The sequence below is a fragment of the Scardinius erythrophthalmus genome (assembly GCF_964197995.2).
Source record: "Scardinius erythrophthalmus genome assembly, chromosome: 17".
Taxonomy (NCBI): Eukaryota; Metazoa; Chordata; class Actinopteri; order Cypriniformes; family Leuciscidae; genus Scardinius; species Scardinius erythrophthalmus.
Genome location: NC_138237.1, coordinates 3,253,254 through 3,278,217, shown reverse-complemented (window position 1 = coordinate 3,278,217; position 24,964 = coordinate 3,253,254). Strand labels below are relative to the sequence as shown.

Below are 24,964 nucleotides of genomic sequence, written 5' to 3'. Positions count from 1 at the left end.
GTTACAGGTTGCATTGAATACCATTTAAAGGATTTGCTGTGCACCGCAATGCCATCCTCCCATAGAAAGACACATTTAGAGCCACCTTTATGGGAGGAAAACGCTTAACGTGTAATTAAATGCATTGTATTCTGGGCTCATCTGCTTTTCTGTAGGATAGTATGGTTTATTAATAAGGTGTGTAAAGCATTTGATCTTTATCACTGAAGTAGCCTAATAAGCCACATTAAGCTTTTTCTTTATTATAAGGGTTTTCTATGGGAGGAAAACGCTTAGCCTATAATGTGCAATTAAACACAATAGCCGCTTTCCGACCAAGTAGTTCTAGGAACTTAGTTCTAAGAACTACTCTCCCCCAAACTCGGTTTTGCTGTTTGCGTTCGCACTGGCCAAGTGGCCATAGGAACTAGTAGGAGGGGTAAGGGAGTGACGCAAGCACGGTGACTTTTATTTTGACGGCGCGACGGACCTTTATTTTGGCGGCGCTGAGAACGCCAGAGCAAACAATGCTCGCATTCTCTGTGTTTATTAGTTAGCGATCTGTCTAACAGTACTGTTTAATATCTTATTAGATAGAACTGTTATAGAAAGTAGACAGTATATGAAAAAAGGTTATTAGCCTACATTAATCATGTTTGGCTTGGTCCCCTCAAAGTTGCGTTGGATTTTCTCTTCAGCATTTAAGGTTTAGAGACCCATCTATCACTGTTTTCCATGTTTGTATAGTTAGTTTATGGAGTAAATATATAGGCTATAATCTGTGTGTTTACATTCTAGCTGTTTTAAAAATGGCGGGTGCTGGTGTTCCGCGTGCGTTCGGTCAATCAGCGTACACTAACGTCACGGATAGTTCCTATAGTGCTGGTTTAGACCCGACTCTGAAGTAGGACCTAAATTAGTTCCTATAAATGGAGTTCCTAGAACTAAAATCGTTCCTAGTTCCTGCGGTGCGAACACGCCGACATCCGGGTAGCCTACTATAGCCAATTCTAGGAACTGTGAAAAGGTTCCTCCGGTCGGAAAGCGGCTAATGTTCGTATTCTGGGCTCATCTGCTATTAATAAGGTGTGTACAGAATTTGATCTTTTAACATGAATGTCCATTCGGGGCTGCTATTTCTTCAGCTTTTTGAACATAGATGTATGATAAAGACATGATTGGCTATCAATTTTATAATAAAGGCATATTTTGTACATGACTACACATGTCCTTATAAGGCCAAGACAATATGTCGTTTTAACGACATAGCATCTCGTTATTACAAGAAAAAGATGTCGTTTTAACGGCATATAAAGATCTCGTTATTACGAGAAAAATATATCGTTTTAACGACATCTCGTTATTACGAGAAAATATGTCGTTTTAACGACATAAGATCTCGTTATTATGACATAATTGAGTGAAAAAAAGAATATGGATGTGGCAGCAATGCGTCACTGTACAATATAACACAGAGACAGCCGGACTGATCTGATATAATGAGCTGTTTGACTTTTACAATCGACATCCTTGAGTTTGACTTCAGTAATGCTTCCCTTAAAATAAAATTACAATTCCTTTAAAACTGGTTTAACTGTAATCCTGGTAATCTCCTGCAGAGGGCGACACTCCACTCACAGGACTCAAGGTTAAACATGTAAAATAATGTTCATATTTGTGTACATAATACATGTACACTGACACACTGAGCAGTGGCGGCTCCAGAGATTTTCTGTTGCAGGTGCTATGGGGATGCTCAACACTTAAGAGAAGGTGCTTTTAATTTTGGGGGCGTTTCATTATGAAGGTCGCATCGGACCACCCTTGGTATAGGCTACACATGCGTACACGCCCGCATTAACTATACTCGTTCCACGACTATAAGCATATACTGTATATATATAATGAAAGTGTCAGAGGGGTATGCAGCAACAATTTTGGCCATCATCAATCTGGTGCACTTTGAGAGTTAAATTAAAAGCCCCAACCCATATTCAGTGTGCAAATTATTCAGTGTGCAAATTAAACAAAGAAAAATTCAAACCTCTTTTAGTTGGTGTCAGTCTACATTACACTACTACATAATAATAGTTATAATATTAATCCCATGATAGTAGCCTAATAGCCATATTTTGTAAAACAAATGCACTGAAAAATAAAATAAACTTTCATTATTGTACTAATTTCTATACTTGAAAGAGTATATTTTTCTATACTTCATATTTAAGATGCGATTGGGCCAGCCCAGTGTCAATCAAAAAAAAAAAAAAACAATGGGCCGCTGATCTATGTGTTTCATGGGGTGTCAGAAAAAAACGAATGCTGACTTTTTTTGATCAATGCATTACACCGGCACTTTACACAATTAAGCAAAACAAAATGAATGGGCCGCCGATGTACGAGTTTTATGGGCCGTTAAGACGAAAAAAAAAAAAAAGTATGAGATGTATCGGACCAAAAAGCACGTCGGCCCACCGGGAATCTCCCGGTAGTCCCGATAGCCAGTAGTCTATGCCTGGACGTCACACTTTAAATCCTACCTGTTGCCTGAATCACCATCCACTTATTTACAGTAGCTGCTGTCGCAACAATTGACATGCCATCTCCTTTTTTCTATTTTTAGTCCCCGACAGCTTTTTTGCTTTATTTTGACGACAACTCACTAACGTTACTAGTTCCTGCTCGCTCAGTGCTCACGACCATAGATATCACGACGCCCGCGCGCGTCCGCTTGCGATTTTTAAATTATTATTTAATTCCTATTTTTAACAACATGAAAAAGACTATTTAAACATGAAATTAAAATATAAATATAATAAATTACAGACATTTCTTGGGGGTGCTGGGCAGGTGCTATGGCTATTATAGGGGGAGCTACAGCACCACCTAGCTCCCCCCTGGCGCCGCCACTGACACTGAGTATCACTGACACTCACTGGCCAGCAGATGTTGTGCTCAGTTTATTATAATGTTTTCTGTGTGAAACCCTGAGCAGTGTGTGTGTGAATCTCTGAGCAGTGTGTGTGTGAATCTCTGAGTGTGTGTTTGACCTTTAACACTGAGTTTGAGTCATAAGGAGATTCAGTTGTTTGTATTTTTATTTTATTTATGATGTCTAATTATATTTACATGTACCTTTATACGTTTTTTAATTACCCAAATGTAATGTAGTGAGGGTTTATTGGATATTTGAGCTGTATTTTTTAAATATTAATCTCTAAAGCGGTTTCCAGAAACACTTTAGCACATACGACTGCCTGTTGACTTTGCTATACCTATTCATATATTTTGCAACAGTTTTAGAATGTGACATATAGAAATAATTACTAGTAAAATCTGTATTATATGAAGGTCAGAGAGCTCAGGTAATAATAAAGAAGAGATGGTTACACTTTATTTCAATAGTCCACTATATAAATTCTACTAACTACAAGTAACTTTGCAACTACATGTCAACTAACTCTCATTAGAGTATTAGTAGACTCTTAGTAGACTGTTAGGTTAGGGTTTGGTGTTAGGGTTCGGGTTACGAGAATAAATTGACTTTTAGTTGCCAAGTTACTTATAGTCAGTAGAATATGTGTTGGGATCAAAATAAGGAGTTAGCAGATATTAAGCATACAGTCTACTACTACTCTAATAAGAGATAGTTGTCATGTAGTTGCAAAGTTACTTATAGTTAATAGAATGTCTAAAGTGGACTATCGAAATAAAGTGTTACCGAAGAGTTTAAAGAATAAGAGTTTGTTTAAATCACTGCTATGCAGAATATTTACTTATACAGTCAATAGTTTATTTCTTTATGCAAGTTGAAACTGTCTTAATTATCTTACATTGCATTTTATTTATTATACTGTACATACTTATAATTAATCCACATTTTCATTTCTTTCATACATGTTTTTCATCACCTTAAAATCATCAAATTTTTGTAATCAACTCTTTCCTTCTCTCTATTATGTTATTTAAGCCAGCGCAAATACCTGTTTACATCCTGTTTTTCGGTTTAAGTCCAAAGTAGTCGATTACCGAGTTCACGCGCATAGGTTTAGTTACCTATGATCACGCGCGTGAACTCGGCAATCGACTACTTTGGACTTAAACCGAAAACAGGATGTAAACACAGGTATTTGCGCTGGCTTAAATAACATAATTTTTATACATTTCTTTCACATCTACTGCAGTCAGATTCACTCGTGTTCACTCAGAAGAAATCACTCACATTTTCTGTGCACTTGTAATGACACATCAAGGATGTTAAGAGGCTAAAAGCAGGTTTAGTACTTGCCCCATTGAAGTCAACAGGGTGCAAATTTTTAAAAGAGAATAACTCGGTGTAGGCAACACCGATTTTTGTAGTTGTTCTCTGTATTCCAGCACTCCAAATGTACAAAAAAATGAGCTCAATGTTAAAATTGACCGGAGTTCTCCTTTAAAATACAATTACAATTCCTTTAAAACTCGTTTAACTGTAATCCTGGTAATCTCCTGCAGAGGGCGACACTCCACTATCACAGGGCTGAAGGGACATTCTGGTGTGTGTGTGTGTGTGTGTGTGTGTGTGTATGTGTGTGTGTGTGTGTGTGTGTGTGTGTGTGTGTGTGTGTGTGTTTGACCTTTCATTTCTTTCATACATGTTTTTCATCACCTTAAAATCATCAAATTTGTGTCATGAACTCTTTCCTTCTCTCTAAAACCAGTTCTATCCTCATAAAGCTGATTATATATTTAAACTAACACTAGTCCTGTAATATAACAGATCCAGATTCATCTCTTGTGTTTCAGTGTCAAACATCTAGAAAGGTCATTAACAGGTTAAAAACAGAAGCACTTCCAGACACACTTTGTCTTATTTAAACACACTTTCATGTTTGTTTAAATAAATGTTTCTTCACATAAATATCTCAAGGATTACATAAGTTTGGAGTCACAGCTGATCTTTAATTTAGTTTTAAATACATTTAATTGTATTTTTACATTTTGAAATCTATAGGCTACATATTGAGGCCTGAAGCAAGACAGTTTCATTACATCAAGTGTGTTGCTTTTGTGGGTCATAAATAATGTTTCTGTTATTAACTTAAAGTGTGATATACATGAAAGCTTATGAAATATGTACTGATCAACCACAGCCAACAAGGCGTTTAAACCTGTAGATCAACATGCCTGATAAAAGTGCTTTAAACAATCAGATGACGGTTCATAAATAGTCAAGTCATGATCGACTGTGTTTCCCTAAAACAAACGAAAGCCTAAGAACGGTTTAGTCACAGGTTCAGCTGATCTCCTGTTACATTAATGACACTGATCTAGTTCATCTGAAGATCAACGTCAAACCAAACTCTATTCTTTAACCATTATTTGTATTTTCATCTCTGACATTTTCTAAAACATCTTCCGTACAGAAATAATCATCATCATAGAAATATCATCTTTCAGTTGCTTTTTATTAAGGAAACTTTTTATTTTTATGTGTATTATTATTATTTGTAATGGATTTATGACCGAATTTGAAGCATTTGCTAACAGATGAATCCAGAAACAATGTATATCATCTTATTATACGTAATATTTTATTAAAGGTCCACTGACCCTTTAGATTTAGTCAGTCTCTGAACTACAGTATTAATGCCATGTGACTAAAGCCAGAAAAATACACACAAGTTCAAGAAGTCAAACACAAGATTTGGCCAAACACTGTAACATTTAATGCTGTCTTCAATATGAAGTGAATATTACTTGCTTGGTAATTGTATACATTTGTAAACATTTCTAAATATGTAAACTGTCCAGATGAAATATACTGAACAATTCAAAATACAACGGCAGACTTCTGTCTAGCTTTGTCGTACAAAATTTAGATATAAAAATATATACAGAAATATATACAAAATATACATTAATCTTAAATAAACAAAGATGCATGAAATGTGCAATAGAAATACACATTTTGCAGTCTTAAATGAGCAGAGCAAAATATTGTGTGAAACGAGCCTGTGTGTGAAGAAGATGAAGATGAAGATGATTAAATGTTCATGGTGTGAAACTGTTGTCAGTGAAGTTTATCAGCAACATCAGGAGAATCTGAGAAATACACTGTTCATGAGTCTATAATCTGATGATGATGATGATGAAGATGAAGATGTTCAGGTCTTCAGCTGCTGATGGATGTCAGTGATGATGATGATGATGAAGATGATGATGAAGATGAAGATGTTCAGGTCTTCAGCTGCTGATGGATGTCAGTGATGATGATGATGATGAAGATGATGATGATGATGAAGATGTTCAGGTCTTCAGCTGCTGATGGATGTCAGTGATGATGATGATGATGAAGATGATGATGAAGATGTTCAGGTCTTCAGCTGCTGATGGATGTCAGTGATGATGATGAAGATGATGATGAGGATGAAGATGTTCAGGTCTTCAGCTGCTGATGGATGTCAGTGATGATGATGATGATGATGAAGATGAAGATGTTCAGGTCTTCAGCTGCTGATGGATGTCAGTGATGATGAAGATGATGAAGATGAAGATGTTCAGGTCTTCAGCTGCTGATGGATGTCAGTGATGATGATGATGATCTTGAGAACATGATGATGGGTTTGATGAGAATCTCTCCTCAGTTTTGACATCAGAATCAAACTTTACAGGCTCGTCTGGATCACAGGAGACTAGAAATCACAAATATATATCAGATTATCATCATATATGGATTATGTTCTCAATTTAAAACAGACTAAAATGTTATGAAAGATTAAATTAAGTCCCATAATAATCAAACACTCACAGTTTGGCATTATTTCTATACTCTCACGTCTATCACGTCTCTGTCCTCTTTCCTCTGGTGATTCACTGGTTTGTGTCTCATTTCTGTCAATGACAGAATTTGTTGATGATCTATTGATCATATTTGATTCATCAGAACGACACTTTACAGCTCCGACTGGATCAACAGAGACTGTAAATGAAGAAAACAACCCGTTATCATCATAATTATAATACAGTGACTGAACTGATGATATAGACTCAGATCATAGATTCACTCGTGTTATAGCTGTATAATATTAGCAGTGGTGGACCGTCAGGGCCAGCAAGGCTTTCTATGTGGCTTAAACACTATCAGAATCACTGACTGTGCTTTAATATATTTTTTCCATTAATGTGTATTAAATTATTTCCTATAGTACATTCTCGTTAATTTCATAGCTTTTCTCTTGGTTGCGCTGGTTCCAGTAGTTATGTTAGAGCTATTATCCAATCATATTTCAGTCATCAGAAATGTGCCTTGAAGCCTTCAGAATCAATAGTGCGGGCGCCTGTAGCTTAAAATTAATTAAATGGTTGCTTTAACCAATCAGATAATCAGTTAGGTTTAATTAGCCAATCAAATTTCAATTTGACTGCAACAGGTCCATGTCCATCTAACAGGCGTACAATAACATCGGCATTTTCACATCCTTTGATTGGATGGTCAGAAGAGCATGTACTATTACTAGTAGTCAGAGCTAGCAAAACACATATATAACGAACTGCATAAACTAAAATATATCACTATTGATTTTGATAGTTTTTCAACCCACAAATGAATGTTTCTCTCCCACCTCGACCCCCAGCAGTTTTAAACCTACCAGGAAAAAATCCATCTTAACGCAGAGTCACAGAACACTATTGTCCGGGTAAAAACAGAATTAACTGACTGTAGTGTATGCCATGTCTGATTTTGAAGGCAAAAGTCAAAAAGTCATTGTTGGAACTGAAACGCACAGATATCCTGTTCAACAGAGTAATTGAAGTCTTCTTGAGGAAAGAAATAAGGATGGATTTTGTCCAAAAATAATCAGTAGCCTGATGAGTAGCCTATAATGCTTATTTTAACCCCATTTTTTCTGTGCTAAGTATGATTTAAATTTTTCTAGTAAATTTATGATCGAAACTTTTTTTTTTAAACATTCATACTTTTGTAACGTCTGAAGAACGACAGACAAGGGAGGCTCCGTTTCTGAACTTTTTAATCTGAACGCAAAAAAACATGAACGCACCAGCCTAACTTACTCGTTTCTCATACCCGGCCTTCTCCGAACTCACCGCATTAACCCTATAACTGCCGGTGCAAAATAAAACAGCAATTTCACAATTATGAAGAGTCTGTGCGCTACTAAAAGCATATTAAGCGGTGGATTTATTCAGGTATGACACCACTGAAGGCCTAGGTGCGAAATGCACCGCCCGCCACTGGTTATGTGTGTCAGCTATTAAAGCCTTTCATGCTAAACATAAATAGATAGCTCAAGATTGTTTTCACATGGTTTAACTATACTGATATTAGTCTTAGATTATAAATATATATATAATTACTGATATTATTCTACTCACAGTCTGATCTGTGTTCACTCCTGCTGCTCTTCACAATGTTTTCACTCTTTATGTCTTCATGTGTTTCTTCCTGATTTACATCTAATTTAAACAATGAAGAGGAATTAAGAGACAAACAGTGTGTACACTTTTACAATATTACAAACATTCAATAATTTACAAGTGGCAGCGATCAAAGCATTTATGGTAAAATAGCAAATAATCCAGTCAGAATATAAAGCTCCTCAGTAAAGTAAAGTAGGCTTGAATGAATAATTAAATTATGTGTTTAGAAACATGTGTCTCACCTGAGAAGAAGAGAGATGACTATAAAGATAAAGCCATGCAGTGAGAGTCCTAGTGTCAACTGTAGATACAGAAGAATACACTGAATACAGAGTCTGCTCTGCTCTTTTTTACTGGCAACAGAGGGGCGAAGTCAAACTGACACACCCACATTAAACACCATAAAAACAGTCTTCCTCCTCACAGTAATGTTTATCTGATACACAAGACTCATGGCAACAACGACAGGGGCTTTGGAATTCCTGCATTCCAAACAGGTTTGTGAAGAATCAGACACACCCAGGCCAAAGGCTTTCTCTTTCCTTACCACCCACAGGTGTCCTGTTACTGTCTGTTACTGTTACATGCCTCCACCCTCACAACTGGTGCCTCCACCCTCACAACTGGGCCCGCCCCCCATGCCTCCACCCTCACAACTCACTCCTTACCACCACACAGGTGTCCTGTTACTGTCATCATTTAAACATTCTGTTCTCCTATCAGCTCTGACCCAGCCAACATTTGTATGTGGGGCCTATATGGGTATGAAATGGGCTGAAAATGGGCCCCATGGATAGGATTGTCCGCGGGTTCCATAATGGACGCATGTTAATTGCCCAGATGAATTTCATGTAGGATTGCACTTGGTACTAGGTGGGACCCATCTCTGTCCTTTAAGAAACACTTTTACCTTTAGATAAGAGGTAAAAGAATAACAACTTTAATGCAGTAAGGTTTATTCTATTGGAGTCAGATACTAAAAAACCTATTTGCCTCAATGAAAGTTCATTGGAAAGTTGTGTTTGAGAGCAGTTCACGTGTAATTGGAGAGTTTTGCGAGTGAACTTTTTCCAGTTCAGTAGTGAGGTTAATTTTAATTTAATAAGATTTTATTAAGATTTTATGTTAATAACCTCATTTATGTTTTTAGTGTGTTTGGAAAATGTGCTGCATATACAATGCTAGGCATTAAATATAAATTTAAATTAATAATCCTTAATATTCTGAAATGTATAATGATTTTTAAATGATATTTTCAGTATTTGCATTATTAGATATATATATAGACAGCAGGAGTTCGAGTCCCAGCTAAAGGGACGTTCCCACCTCACCTCTCCTCACACTGTCCTGTCCATTAAAGGTGCCCTAGAATGTGAAATTGAATTTATCTTGGCATAGTTAAATAACAAGAGTTCAGTACATGGAAATGACATACAGTGAGTCTCAAACACCATAGTTTTCTCTTTCTTATTTAAATCTCGTTTTTGAAAAACACCCCTGAAAAACAGGCGAATCTCCACATAACACCGACTGTGACGCAACAGTCGGGATCATTAATATGTAGCCTACGCCTCCAAAAATTTGCATATGCCAGCCCATGTTCAATGCCAGGCGGAACTGCACAGCCGAATCATCAGAAGTTCTGCAGGTGAAGAAACAAGCAGGAGGAGGATCATAGGGAAAATGGCAGATCTATCTATAATCTATCTATAATCGGATACCGCTACAGTTTAATTCGAAGTTGTTAGTTGCTCTGTCCATTTCACCACGGACTGTTTTTCTAACCTGGAACAATATCAAGCAGCCAGGCTTCTCTTGGCGTCTCAAACAGACGAAGGGGGCAATTTCAACTAACGTTATATTCCCGCAAGCGGTAAGTAGTGATTTTATTAACAATAATTTACACTGTGTTATCTAGATCCAGCACGATATTGTTTTTTCCCCGAGAGACATCGTGGTTTGCAAACGTGCGAACGAAGCATGGCAGTTGCTCAGTGTTTGGATGTACAAATGAACACAAACATATTTTTTTAGTTCCTTCATCCGAGCCTCTGGAGAACCAGTGGGTTATGTGAATTTCTGATGTGTAATTGTTCAAGTTCAGACAGATAATCTTTCTCTCAAAGTCGTTCAACACTGTTTATGCATCAGTAGATCACGTTGCAGTGATAAGATCTTCATTCACGCGATCAACAGGCTGTCATCTGCTCAATGCTCATCACTGCAACCTTTTATGTGATGGGAATAGATCTAAATACTTAAAAAACTTATCATGATTTGTTAATCCCGATAGCTGTAATAGTAAAAACGTATAATAGCTGTAATAGTAAAAGTTTTCCAGATAGCTCTACATGTAATGCCAGATATTTCATATGCAAGCATGTCAGCCAATCACAGCAGAGGGCGTTTACTCTGAAGTCTCACACAGACACGCCCCTTCAAACAGAGTGTTCAATCAATGGATGAAATCAGGCTAGGAAATATGCCTTTTATTTCTAAATTATAACAAATTTTTATCTAAAAAACATACTAACATTATAAGGGCACCCCAGGAAACATTATAAAATTCAATTCAATTCAATTCAAATTTATTTGTATAGTGCTTTTCACAATACATATTGTTTCAAAGCAGCTTTACAGAAAGTGCATTTCAGAAATGTACATTGAGAAATACAGTTAGTTAATCATGTATTGATTTAGGGCATAAACATCGCCAGCGTCGAGTCGTCTCTTCACAGGCGCCGAGTCGTCTCTGCACGGGTGTTGGAGAATCTGTAGTTTCCATGAGAGGCTGGATACAAACTGGAGCTGACGATCTGCATTTACTGTACCTCGGGACTAGCGTCCCGAGATAACAACAGAAAAGCAAATGGGAAATAATTAGCGTAGCTGCTGTTCGCAATATTAATGCATTCAATCTGATTCAACTGTAGTATAAAATGTAAGTATTATGTGAATGCTTGGCTAAAGAGATGCGTCTTTAATCTAGTTTTAAACTGGGACAGCGAGTCTGAGCCTCGAACAATATCAGGAAGGCCATTCCACAGTTTAGGAGCTAAATGTGAAAACGCTCTCCCTCCTTTAGTGGACTTAGATATCCTAGGAATGACCAGAAGCCTCGAATTTAGTGATCTTAAAGAGCGCGATGGATTATAGGGCGATAGAAGTTCCGTTAAATACACGGGAGCTAAACCATTTAGGGCTTTATAGGTCAGTAGCAATACTTTGTAATTGATACGGAACTTTATAGGTAACCAATGTAGAGACGACAGAATTGGTGTTATATGGTCATATTTTCTTGATCTAGTTAGAACTCTAGCGGCGGCATTTTGGACTAACTGTAGCTTGTTTATTGAGGATGCAGGACAACCAGCTAATAAAGCATTACAGTAATCTAGTCTCGAGGTCATGAATGCATGAACTAACTTCTATTTTAAAATAATAAAATAATCCATTCTATGGCACCTTTAAAGGTGAAAAACCCAAATGTCATAAAAAATAACAATAATAATAAAAAAGAGCAACCTTTGCAAGGCAATAAAGAGATCTCCCATGTTTTTCACAGCCCATTCTCATTTTGTACTTCTTTCTCTCAGAACTTTCTCATGTCTCATTTATGCCTATACTTTTATTTCTCCTAAAGACACTGCTGATTCTAAAATAAGAGATATCTGAGAATCACAACTAAGTCTCCTATAAGCTTAAAAAGAGCAACATCTGAGCAATAAAATACTCCTATAATGGAGTCTTGAAAGAGATCGCATAAGAAGAGATGTTTCTTCTCCACAGTCTCAGTTTTTGCCTCTTATTCTGTTGAATATTATGTCTCATTTGTGTATATTTTTATTTCTCTTAAGGGATTTTAGGAGAAACATCTGAAATGAAATTAGAGATATATGAGAATCACAACTAAGACTCCTGTCCTGAGCTTTGGGAAAGCAACACTGAGCAATACATTTTTTCCTCTGGGATCTCGCATAGATCGGTTTAAAACCAACTCTCAGAAGTGTAACAGGAGATAATATGTGCTCAAAGATACTGAAAGTATGACTCATGTGATTCTTTCAAATTTGTCAATTTTGACATGAATTAGGGTTGGGTTGTAGGGTTGGATATGTTGGGGGAGGAACAGCAGCGGCCGCCCTTCCACACCCAGTTCACTTTTTTGCCCATTGTACAGTCTCTTCTGTCTGTTGACTCGTCGTCATTCGGTAAATGTAACTTGAAACCGGAAACGGGGGTGGTTCAGGTGTATTCCTGTTATCCACCAGATGTTTTAGTTGTTGTGTCTGTGTGATTTCTGTCATTGTTACCTGTACAGTTTATCAGGAGATATGTGTTTCAAACTTCAGGCAAGCTGCTGCACTTCAGAGTTACTTAAGCAAGATTAAATCAAGTCTACCTGAATATTTAAAACCACTGAAATAAAATGTAATATATCTGCACTGAACAGGAAGATTGTGTAAGGTTTCCATAAATGGTATTTATTAAACATTCAACTTACTGTAGAAGATATTATCAGGCCAAAAAATCTTTGGCACAAACACTCATAAACACCCTTATGGATTGACAAACATTTTCTTCATACTGTATTCTTGCCTGCATTAACACCATTATATGAGAACTGAACTGATCTGGACGATGACATCACGGTTTACTCCAGAGTGGCTATATATGTAAATTAATAGTTAAATATCAGCTGATTTATCAGTCATTATTTCATACAGTCACTGTATCCTCAAATCATCACAATCACCGTGATCTTTATGCAGTCTGTGCAGTATTTTATTATTTGTTCTGCTTTATTTTAGTGTGTCTGGTCTTAAACACCAACCATTCACAGTGTTCACACTCAACAGATTTATTCATATTTCTTTTTGTAACCCGTAATATTCTCACGTCTCAAACCCTGAACACTTTACACCACAAGTGTATTATTTTTATTTTAATAACTGCTTCTCTTTATAGTGCAGATCAGCATAATCTATAATATATATCATATATTATATTAAATACAGTATGTGAGCATTAATTTAGAGAGAAAACACATTAGGCAGGCAGAGCGCAAGTACAACCCGATGACGTCATGAATATGCTAATTGAAGTATGACGTCATCTAGCGACATTTAGCGACTTTTAGGGAAGGCGTTAGCTACTTTCCTTTGAAAATAGTTTGCACACTGTGTGCAGCGCATAGACAGTAAAATAAATGGACACAGCGACCCCATAGACTTCAACGGAGAAAAGTGAAGTCAATTAGAAGCACTCACTTCCTGATGGCTGAGCGACTGTGCAGACTCAAACTGAGCTTGACGACGTGGATGTGACGTGAGCAACCCGTCTGTCTTCTAGTAGCTGTGCCGAGAGAAATCTGAATCATTCCCTTCCGAATCCTGCAGAGACGGAGAGTGTGAGTAGGAGCTGTCCATGAGCTAGGAGCAGGAGAAACTAGGTATTCTGATTAATTATTTTGTCATTTTGCCTCTACGTCCCCCCGATTGAATGAATGGATGGGAGTCAATGGAATGCTAACAGCAGGTGATGGCTTGCTAGCCAATGGCTGCCCCCATAGAGCTATGCTATGCTTCCTGGGTACTGGATTACCCCCTTGGTGCAGCGTCAGTTCAAGTTGAACAAGCCTATCGACCTCACAAACACACACATGTGAGGCATTACATTAGTATTACGCATTACGCAACCAAAGAGTATAGAAGTAACAAGAGGCGAAACTCCGTTGCAGTTTTGACAACAGCCACTAGGTGGCGCTTCGGTAGCGCGGCCGCCATTTTGGACTGAACCAACGGCTTTACCGTTAGCACAACTACTGTACAGCATTAACATTATGTCTGGAAATAATTGGAAACAAAGAAAAAAACAAGTGTTCTGCCATCAACTGCAACAACTACCAGTGTACAACCAATCAACTAGCATTTCATAGATTCCCCAAAGATCCAGAGAGGTAAAGTAGAAAAGGTTTTATTAACTTTAAAGTGAGCTAACGTCAACGATTACAGGTGCTGTAACGTAAATGTAAGCTATCCCATAACCGCAGTAACAGTTTGCTAATGTTATGTATTTGGTTGAAATTGTCAAGACTCGAAATGGGCTTTTTAAATCGCATACTTTCAGAGATATATGAACACCTAACCTGGCAAATGACCGCTTTATTAATTCATTGTTATCACTAAATTAACCCTTTAAGTTAACTGTCACCTTTTTTCGCATAAATCACTATCCAAACTTAAATGGTTGTAACGTTAATTCAAGAATGCTTTGGAATTTAGACCTATGGTTGGTCTTGTTTTAATTTGTCAGATTATTGTTGAAGTGAAATAAATTATGAAAGTGAAACAGAAAAAAGTTATATAAGTTTGAGTTTATTAAAATGTACAAATTTAAAAATATAATTATTTATATTTTACATAAAATATATATATTACAAAATATATTTTACTTTAGAACTGCAAGAAAATGAAAGCAAAAAATCAGAACAAGTTGTGTTCCATATTTTAGGTTGATATGTTGATATCTCACTTCCTCACCCTTTCTGCCGTGTGCTCTAACGTTACATGGTTTGGAGCTGCGCGCGCGCGCTCGCTCGCTCTAGATTTCGGGTGATTTTAGCTAATTTGTGGGCATCAGGGAGCCGCTATCAATATGCGGGAGACTCCCGGATCTTCCGGGAGACATGGGATGTCTGCTCTATAGATATTAAAAACTAGAAACTACTTTTTAGTTCATTTGACCGCTTTTGAATTTGAACCGGTATCGTTCAATCCTATGACAGCTGTGTTGCGTTCAGTCCAAGATGGCGGAGCTGCAGCTCTGCGCATGGGGGAGTTTGTTGCAATGGAACGTTCTATTGAGTTTCGCCTCTTGTTACTTCTATACTCTTTGACGCAACTGCCCTTTGTGATTCTTTGTTGCTGCGTGTGTTGCTTGGCAACCTCTTTGGAACTACATTGCTTGGTGGAGGAATACATGTGTTATAACATTATATTTTTTTGTTGCTGGTGTTTATTTTATGAATAAAATAAATATTAAAATGAATTAGTTAATGTTAATGTTTCAGAAAACACTGAAGTTTCCTCCGGGCGCCGCCATTGATTAGCAGACCATCTCCTGCTGTTAGCATCCCATTGACTCCCATTCATTTTGGCGTCACTTTGACAGCGAATAACATTACGTCTGAGGCGTTTTAAAGACTCCATTTGTCCATTATTTATTTCTAAAGAAACACGAAAATGTATAAAAGGCTCCATTACCTTGTATCTTACGTTATGGCCCCATAGAAGCAGTTTTTGTAAAAAAATAGGCTAACGATTGCGTCATACCCACGCGACTCTCTGTCGCACAGTAGAGAGATTACCGTATGGACAGGAGGAGAAGCTCGTGGGCAATCGTGGGGACGTGTGGGGAGGCGTCGCAAATTTACGTAAATAAATGGACAATTTTTATGATGTAGGCCAAAAATGAGCTTCCCCTCTTTGAAAGACCAGCAGCCGCCACTGTTCTACACAGTTTGAGTGGAAGGCTGGTTATGAATAAAAAATGAGGGTTATAAATTGTTATAAATATATTGTCTGTATACTGTAGGCATTATAAGATACTTGAAAGGAAGAGTCTGAACCGGCTATCGTCAGAATTTATTCAACAAATGTGTTTCCATCTCCCATTATTCACATTAACTCTTTTTCACACAAGTCAAAACGTAATTTTTTATTTTGCAAATTACATTTTTTTTTGGATGGCATTGGCTGGGAATAGTGCAGGAGTCTCAGTGTAGGGTTTATAGTTCATAATAATCACGAAATGTGCCTGTGAGAAACTGGTGAAACTTCCTGACAGCAAAAGCATCCGCCAAAGCTTCATTATCAATATGGCATAATTCATCCATCAAGATCCATGTGGAATAAAGCCTGAAGCCCAAGAGTCTCAAACACTGCCAAGGGTTTCTGTTCATTATAGTGAACCAGCACTTTATCCGTTTCAACCTGAGCCTTTCTACAACTCTTCCACACATACAGGGGCGCTGCTAAGGATTTTGGGCCCCATGAAAAGAATCTTGACAGGGCCCCCAACACAGCTGAGAATTTTTTCACATTAATTTACATAAAATCATGGTTTATGGTATTTTGACTATCATTCTCATATATTTAAGTCAATCAGACAATTGAACTCCATCCCATGTTCACACCCGTAATTTGTCCTCTGTAATACTGCACTACTTCAGTACTGTATAATGTATACTGTGCATAGCTGTACATGTGTCATATATTGTATATATTTATATTTGTATGTATGTGAGGCAAAGCCGTGCACCCGCTGCACCCTGCTCTATCGAAACGTGCTAACTTGTCGAAAAATGCTACCGTAGAGACCTGGGGCCTCATGTACAAAGCGTGCGTACGCACAGAAAAGTGCCGTAGGCTACGATCATTGTCACGGGCGGTCCACTGACAATTTAGGCCTACTTACAAACCCACCTTTTCTTGTGAAATATTGGGTAACATACTGTCGACCCTTTGCCTCTGTCCAGGGTTTCCCCAGGTTTGATCACCCCAAATTTAAGACTTTTTAAAGAGCTTTTTAAGACCACTTTAATGAAAATTAAGACCTACATTGCACCCATTATGCAGTCGTAAAACACCAGATCAAATCCCAATAATGACTTATACTAACAAATGTTTTAATTAAAAATACATTTATTATAAAAAAACTCATTCATCAACACACTGCAAAGTGATGTTTTTGGTAAATATCAAACATTCATAACAATAAACAGATGAACTAACTTTTCAAATCGTCTTAGTAAAGTTTCTCAGCATTCAAACTGCTTCAACCATTGCTTCAGAGGGGTAGACAGATAGGTAAGAGAGATATAGATAGTAGGGGTGTAACGGTTCACAAAATTCACGGTTCGGTTCAATACGATACACTTGTGTCACGGTTTGGTACGTTTTCGATACAGCAAAAAGAAATAAATGCCAGAGAATTTTTTTTCTATTATTATTATTTTATTTATTAAAACTAACACACTTTGACCAATTATGGAGCTATAATAGACTCTTCTTAGGAGCATAAACAAAACAGCTCCTTGGAAAAAAATGAAATGTAACCTAATATTGTAGTAGTTATAAACAAAGGTCTATTTTTAGTTCAGATTAACATTTGAGGGCAGCAATTGTATTCATAATGTCAAAATAAAACCAACGTAACGTTACTTGAAAGCATTATAGCCTACTATTCCTGCCAAACTTCCATGGTTGCAGTGAGTGTTACTACAGTAAATCCATGGTGAATGTTGCTGATCTGTGGACACTGGATAGTTCATTCATGGCACAATGTTTCTTCCTGGCTTCCAAGCGCTGTTTGATCCGTTAAAAACGGAGAAATGTGAATGTTTCTCACTAGATCTCACAGCGATGTTATTACTTCTGTGGTGAATTCAAATGAATTATTTCTGGATCTCTTATTACCGCTGTGTAACAATGTCGCTTGATCAAGATCGCTCGCGCTGCACTGGTCCAAACTGATAAGCGGTCCTTCAACCACACAATAACGAGTAGCCCAGTTTCGTTCCGCTTATTACGTTTGCACATTTGATGTTGGACAATGTTGTGGTCGCGCCGGCGTCTCTTACATTATGAGCGCGCTTGCCACGCGCAACGCGCATTTGAGGCATTTTCACTTCCTCTTCCGTCAAGTTGATATTTATTTGTGTTGCCTGGATACAATTTGGGCGGACTGAACCATTTTATGATAATCGAGAGGGGGAGAGGGGCCCACGGACGTTTGTGTTTCCTAAACAAATAAAAAAAATTGACACCAGGAAACAGCAAATAGAATAATTTAAAGTATTTTAAAGTATTTGTAAGTAAAAAAAAATTTTTTTTTAGCACCACAATTTTATTGGGGGCTTCTCTGGGCCCCCTCTTAGTCATGGGCCCCGAGAATCGTCATCGTTTACCCCCCCTTTACAGCGCCCCAGCACACATATTTCTATTAGTCATGAGTTCTCACAATGCTCACTGGTCAAGCATGATGCTCTTTATAACAATGACACTGTGAACTTTTCTGAACGGCTCATATTCTGCACAGTTGGTATGATCACATCATTAGAACCAAGAGCGAACACTTTTGAGCCGTTGTGTGTCATTCGTGACATTGTGGAGCGAGTCCTGAGGACCAACATGAAGACGTGCCGCTGATCATCGATCTCTCACACACTTTGATTCTGCAGTCTTACAGTTTTCATTGATCTTTTGAGCTTCTGCTGTGTGAATACTGTATCTGTACAGTAGAGCTCCAGCTAGACAGAGATATGAAGATGTCTTTAAGATGCTCCTGTTTGTCCTCCTCTCGCTACAGATACTCGTTCTTCTGAGGCGTCCGCTCACCTGAGCTTCATATCAGCAACATCGCTCTCTAAGATCTCGAAGATAGAGACCACATTTAGGCCACACCGGGGGAAAAGAACAATCCAGCCCTCTCCATTGACTCTGTATTGTGTGAAGCTCCTCCTTGATATTTCTGACTTATAACAAAAAACAAAACAATGTCTAAAAGCTGCTATGTGACGAGGTGTAGAGAAAACAAGCAAAAAACTAGAAATAACCCCCAAAACGAGCATTTAAGAACACAAAAGTGGATACAGGCAATTGGGACAGTGTCATATTACTCTGAGAACTGACTTACACCCACTGAGGGGAACATAATCAGGACAGGGTTAGCTAATCTTACAGAAATATAATATATAAAACTGACATTCAGATATTTGACTTACTAGTGACAAAATGTTTTCTGCACACGTGTATTTTTAGTGCATACTGAGTTTCCCACAATTCACCCATTCGTTCCAGCTGATGCTTCACGTCTATTGCCTGGATCCACTTTTGTCTCCTTAAACGCTCGTGTTTTTGGGGTCAACAGTTTACAAAAACTTATTTCTGGGTTTTTAGCTTGTTTGCTGTTCACCTTTTAGACATTGTTTAGTTTTTGTTATAAGTCAGAAATGACAAGAAGGAAGCCTCACACAATACAAAGTCAATGGAGACGGTTCCCAGTAAACGATTACCGTCTTTCAACGTTGAAATATGGTTGAAAATAAGTCGGTCCGCCTTGGACTGGTTCACGACGTGATTTCAACTAAGTAGTTTCGGCTGGACTGTTTGACTACATGTTTTCAGCTGATCATCTAAGACAGGATAAGTCTGTTATACATGCTAAAATAACTGAGAAATACAAACTACCAAACCATGTTCATTATTATCTCAAATCAATTTAAAGAGTTTTACATATTCCTTCAAGACGTTGAAGATTGGCCTGTTTTCAACGTTGAAAAGTCGTAATTATACGTTGAAGATTTACGTCTATTCAGCGTCTAATAGACACCTGTTTGCTGGCTGGGTTGGGTTGTTTCCCCCGGTGGACGTGCTCTTCAGATTATGTCTCAGTTTATGTCTCTATAGGCTGATGGTGTTCCTTCTCTGTGTGGGTCTTTAAGAAACAGGAATATACGCTCCTGTATGATCACTTTGGGGCAGCGTCTCATTATAAGAGGCTTTAGTAGGAAGCTCCCTTTAGGCTGACCAAAGTGCTTTACAGAAGAACAAGCTTAGAAGAAGATATAACATGCATAACGACAAATAAATAATAAAAAAATAAGAGCAATCAAACAGGAGTAGCAAATATAAGACTCAAATATAAATGAGTAAAACCAACCAAAGAAAAGAATGAATATACTAAAGAAAACAGGGAGGTTTATAAAGAGACTTGAAACTGAGAGGCCATTCTAATCTCTGAAGTGATTTGCTGATACGCTGAAGTTTGAAGGTCGTATCTGTTCTTTAAGCGTGTAGAAGAGATCTCGATATGATCCTCAGACTGTGGAGTTTATCCTCCGTTACTGGGACACTTTCTCCTCCAGATTCACATCAGATGAGAGTCTCTTTCTGCTTCATATGAGACACATGATGATCCTCATTGAGCTTCAGATCAGATTCTCTGATTTCTCTTCACTGTCTCTGATCCTGAAACTAAAGGCCTTTGAGTTTCACCTCAAATCTACTTCTGACATCTAGTGGACAAAGATGAAAACTGCAGATCATATTCTGTGTGTTAGGAGGAATAGAAAACACACACTCATACACATTTATTTACAATGCCTTCATTTCTATTTGAAACAAGTGACATTCTCTCAGTTTAATTCACTGAATGTCATTCATTATCAACTCACAAATAATAATGTGATTTTACATGTTGTGTGAATGACTGAACTTCTAGCAGCTTCTGCTTTAATGTATACTATGATGTGTTTGTGAACAGTAGATATTGAGTATTGAGTAAGTGTTGATCTGTTGTTGTTCTGAACAGCTTCAGTTCGTCTGTTAAAGTCACTAATGTTCTGCTGATGGAAATCAGTGTTAATAAATCAGAGATGATTAAATGAGCAGCTGATGGAGTTTATCAGATCTGAGTTTTACATTTAACATTCAGACTCTTGAAACTCTTCAGGAAACAATACGGCTGCGTCTCACATCAGATATTCAGAGGAGATATTGATCTGAAGAAGTACTAAGGTATGTTCTGTGTGAATGAATGTGTGGATTTATTTTCATCTTCTAGAGAAATGACATCTTTCAGTCGCTTTTAAATGAGGAAAACACATTATACTGAGACTCATGATTGTAATGCATGTATGAGTGATCTGAGTTTGTCATATTGTTGAATCAGGAGCTGATGGAGATTTGCCTGATATGAAACATCATCATCAGCTTCTGCTAACAGAAGAATCCAGAAACACAGTCTCTGGGAAGAACATCCATTATTCCCTGTTTCTAACTCTATCAGAAAGAGAAACAGAGAGATCTTCTGTGTGAAACGACAGATGAAGCACATGATGGAGAAAGCGGAGAATAAAAGTGATTCTGTCATAAACTCATCATCATAATCACAGGCTGCTTTATGATATTAAAGCTGGAAGCGTCACAGAATTCACTGGAACTAAAGAGATCTTGATTCTGATCAAACCATTCAAACCTTCAGAATAATATCAAAACAGCAGAAGTCATATTTTATAGTGACGCACATTTGACATCTTTGTGTTTGACTTCAATAATGATTCCCTTCAAATTACAACTTGTTGATTTTCATATTCCCTGATGAACTGAAATCTGGAAGTGTTTTCATTTGTTGCTGTAAAACACATTTTCATCTGTAGCTTCTTTAACTCTGCTGTGATTCTGATGATCTCCTGTAGAGGGAGACACGAGACTGCAGGACAGGGGCAAAGGGCAATCTGGAGCCGCTTTATTTCACATGTTTAGTTTTATTATAAAACTGGACTTTTACGTTTATTTGTATAGAGTTTTTCACAGTACATATTGTTTCAAAGCAGCTTCACAAGAAAATGAACGTTCCTACATTACAATTAAGATCGATCTGTTATCAGAGACTGTGTCAAATAAGTATGTGTCCATAATTACAGATAATACAATCATGAGTTACAGTGGTTAACGGCACATATTCATTTAGGCAGAAACAATGAACACATTAAAGATGATTACAGTATATTATCTTACAGTGTTATGCAGAATTGTTCATATTACAGTATATATAATAATGTGTTGATTTATCGGCCAATCAGTGATGACATGATGTCATTTCCCTGCAGCTCTAGAGTCGGTCATGTGACATTTCCAGCTCAGGTGATTGGCTCGAGTCAGTCCAGCATCAGAACTCTTTACAATATGCATTAAAGACAACATCCAAACACTATCAAATATAATGTTGCCTTGAATATGAGGTGAATATTACTTGCTTGTAGCTATTATTAAAAACTGATGAGAAAATAATGATCTTGAGATCATGATGAAGGGTTTGATGAGAATCTCTCCTCAGTTTTGACATCAGAATCAAACTTTACAGGCTCGTCTGGATCACAGGACACTAGAAATCACAAATATATATCAGATTATTCTCATATACATTACTTTGAATTTATAGATTTAATATGTTCTTAATAACTTTTCTGTCAATTAAACACAATCTGTAAATGTTTAATGACTGTTGAAAGTCAGTCTGATGAATTTGTCTGAATGTGACACTTTATAACAGGAGAGAAAACAACAGTAAATCTGACAGTAAAACTAAAATATGATGAAGGATTGAAGTTCAATAATAATCAAACACTCACAGTCTGGATTTAGTTTCTCCATACTCTCACGTCTCACAAGTCTCTGTCCTCTTTCCTCTGGTGATTCACTGGTTTGTGCCTCATTTCTGTCCTCCATTTTTCTCTCAGTCTTCTTGTTTTCTGCTGATCTGTGATTTCTGCTGATTTTCTTTCTCCTCTTCATTTGAATCTGTTCAATCACACAGACAGAGTTTCATTAAAGCGATATAACATCATATCACGAGACATCAGATCAACTCCTGATCAACATCTGCATGAGCTCAGTGTTATTACAGCATCTCAGATTAACTCTACAATATTCACAATAATCAATGATGATGACAAATGACAAATATAGAAATGTGAGTTTATGTGTGAGTCCTGATCATAAACATCTTTCTCTTCTCACCTCATGTTTGATCATATTTGATTCATCAGAACGACACTTTTCAGCTCCGACTGGATCAACAGAACAACAACTGGTTATCATCATCATAACTTAAATACAGTCCCTTGACTATCTATTTCCATCTATACACAATGAAACAATGAATATACAGACAAATTAATTTACAAGCTGCAGCAATTAAAACATATCTGATTAAAGTAGCAAATAATCCAGTCATCCACATGAAAAAATACTCCTCTGTAGAGTATAAGCGATAATGAGTGTTATTTTTATTTAAAGGTGCAGTCTGTAAGAATGACAACTAGTGGTTGAAATAAGTACTGCCTATCATAGAAAATATCATAGATTGTCATTTCTCCCGCCTCCTCAGACTCGACACTCACATACCTGTCAACCCTCCCGTTTTTCCCGGGATTCTCCCATATTTTACCTTGCTATCCTGCTATCATCCCGTTTAAATATCTAATCTTTCTATAAAAAATAAATAAATAAAAATCCCACTGGGCGCAAACCAGTTAAGCGTAAATCCCGCCCTGCAGTAATTTCATTGGTTAAGGCCACAATGACGGGTAGGTTTAGGGATCAGTGTTTGGTGTAGGAAATCAGTACTGAGATTCACATGACCAATAACATCTTTAGAATCGGCTGAAGATTCTTAGCCCAATCTAACCCAGGTGCACTCACACGGGTCGCCAGTCTGAGACACACAACAGGAGCGAGCGCATGGACAATGAAAACTGGAAACGTGCAAAATCACAGACCAAAACAATAACAAACATTCCAGCCTAGAAACGCACATTTCAGAGTAAAATAACTGCTGTAGAAGTGTTTTTCAGAGATCTTAGCATGGTTCCTCAATATATGCAAACATATTATGGTATTTTTACGCTTTAGTAGAGTGAAAGTTATATACTGAAACTTTAAGATGTCTAGAGGTAATAGGGTGTGTAACATAGCCTATGTCGCCTATTAAAGTTTTTTTCTGTTTTGTCGATGATTGACGTAATAAACAACCAATCCTGAAACCTAAGAATTGTGATAGTCGAGAAAGGGGAAAATGAAAACACAAAGAAAATACGCCGCAGACGTAACATGAGAAATTAAATGATGTATTTAGAAACCTGTATCTCACCTGTGAGAAGAAGAGAGATGTAGAACAATCCAGAGTGTTTGTAAAATCACACTGAACATATAAATATAAAGTCTTGCTGAAATAAAGAAGTGAGAATCCTACAGTCAGTCGCCACTGGAGAGTTCAGTTTAATCTTACAGTCTGTGGTTTTAACTCGTGTGCTGACTGTTTGATACTGGAGTTTAGTGACAAAACTACTGCAAGGGGTGGAGACAATTACAGGGGCCACACTAAATCGAGTAGTTTTGCTATGTATTCCCCTACTTTTATGAATAAATATATCCTATATACTGCAGCGTCAGCTTGTACACCTGAGAGTTTAGTGAAAACCACAAAAACATGTAATTAGTTAAAGAAGTTTTCCACATATTTCCTTTTTCTTTCCTCCCTATGCAGATCTGTTTCCATTTCATACTTTATGTACTGCTAAATACAGCGTCTGTTTGTGCAAGAATAGAGTTCAACATAAGTCTATAGTCTAGATACTGTTCAATTAAGTTCAAGTTTAAGAAATGTTCGGTGAGGAAGTGTGAGTGAGTCAGTTTTGTTTGTGGATGGGTGTCATGTTATCTGTGGTGCTACTTCCACTTTTTCCTACAACAAATGAGTGAGGAAGTGTGAGTGAGTTAATACTGTTTGTGCATGTCATGTTTATAGCTGCTGTCACGTTATCTGTAGTGCTCCTTCCACTTTTTCCTCATGAGAAATGGAGAAATTGAGTTTGCTATTTCAACCGTTCAGCTATTTTGTGTTTTTAAGTTAGACTTCCTATGGCACTTTGAAGAACATTTGGTCAGAAAAGGTTCCTGATTCCTTAATTCCTCCTACGCAAAAAGAATGATGCTGA

General features: G+C 37.4%; 1 protein-coding gene and 1 long non-coding RNA gene across 5 annotated transcripts; both read right to left on the bottom strand.

The window, feature by feature from the left end:
• Nucleotides 1-5,704: 5,704 nt before the first annotated feature.
• On the bottom strand, nt 5,705-8,416 carry LOC308705387. The gene is made up of 3 exons (XR_014031912.1): nt 8,356-8,416; nt 6,770-6,940; nt 5,705-6,653 (listed from the first exon to the last, which is right to left on the bottom strand). It is a non-coding gene; the product is annotated as an uncharacterized lncRNA (long non-coding RNA).
• A 12,572-nt stretch (nt 8,417-20,988) lies between these two features.
• Nucleotides 20,989-24,635, bottom strand: LOC308705301 (uncharacterized protein). 4 transcript variants are annotated; one of them, XM_081390246.1, is made up of 4 exons: nt 24,118-24,294; nt 22,986-23,035; nt 22,598-22,766; nt 20,989-22,350 (listed from the first exon to the last, which is right to left on the bottom strand). In XM_081390246.1, the coding sequence occupies exons 2-4, from the start codon at nt 22,998-23,000 to the stop codon at nt 22,268-22,270; spliced, it is 267 nt and encodes an 88-aa protein (XP_081246372.1). In that variant the 5' UTR covers nt 23,001-23,035; nt 24,118-24,294; the 3' UTR covers nt 20,989-22,267. The 4 variants fall into 4 exon arrangements, 3 of the variants coding, with proteins under 3 accessions (XP_081246372.1, XP_081246373.1, XP_081246371.1); XM_081390247.1 differs by lacking the exon at nt 24,118-24,294 and adding an exon at nt 23,373-23,460 and having other exon boundaries at nt 21,682-22,350; XR_014031898.1 differs by lacking the exon at nt 22,986-23,035 and having other exon boundaries at nt 24,118-24,635.
• Nucleotides 24,636-24,964: the final 329 nt, after the last annotated feature.

Excerpts from the sequence above, each read along its gene's own strand:
- LOC308705301 (XM_081390245.1), bottom strand. The coding sequence starts at position 23,072 with ATGATGATGATAACCAGTTGTTGTTCTGTTGATCCAGTCGGAGCTGAA. Across the intron at positions 22,767-22,985 it reads CAAATATGATCAAACATGAG|ATTCAAATGAAGAGGAGAAA; the intron begins GTGAGAAGAGAA and ends GTGATTGAACAG. Across the intron at positions 22,351-22,597 it reads GGAGAAACTAAATCCAGACT|TGTCCTGTGATCCAGACGAG; the intron begins GTGAGTGTTTGA and ends TGTGATTTCTAG.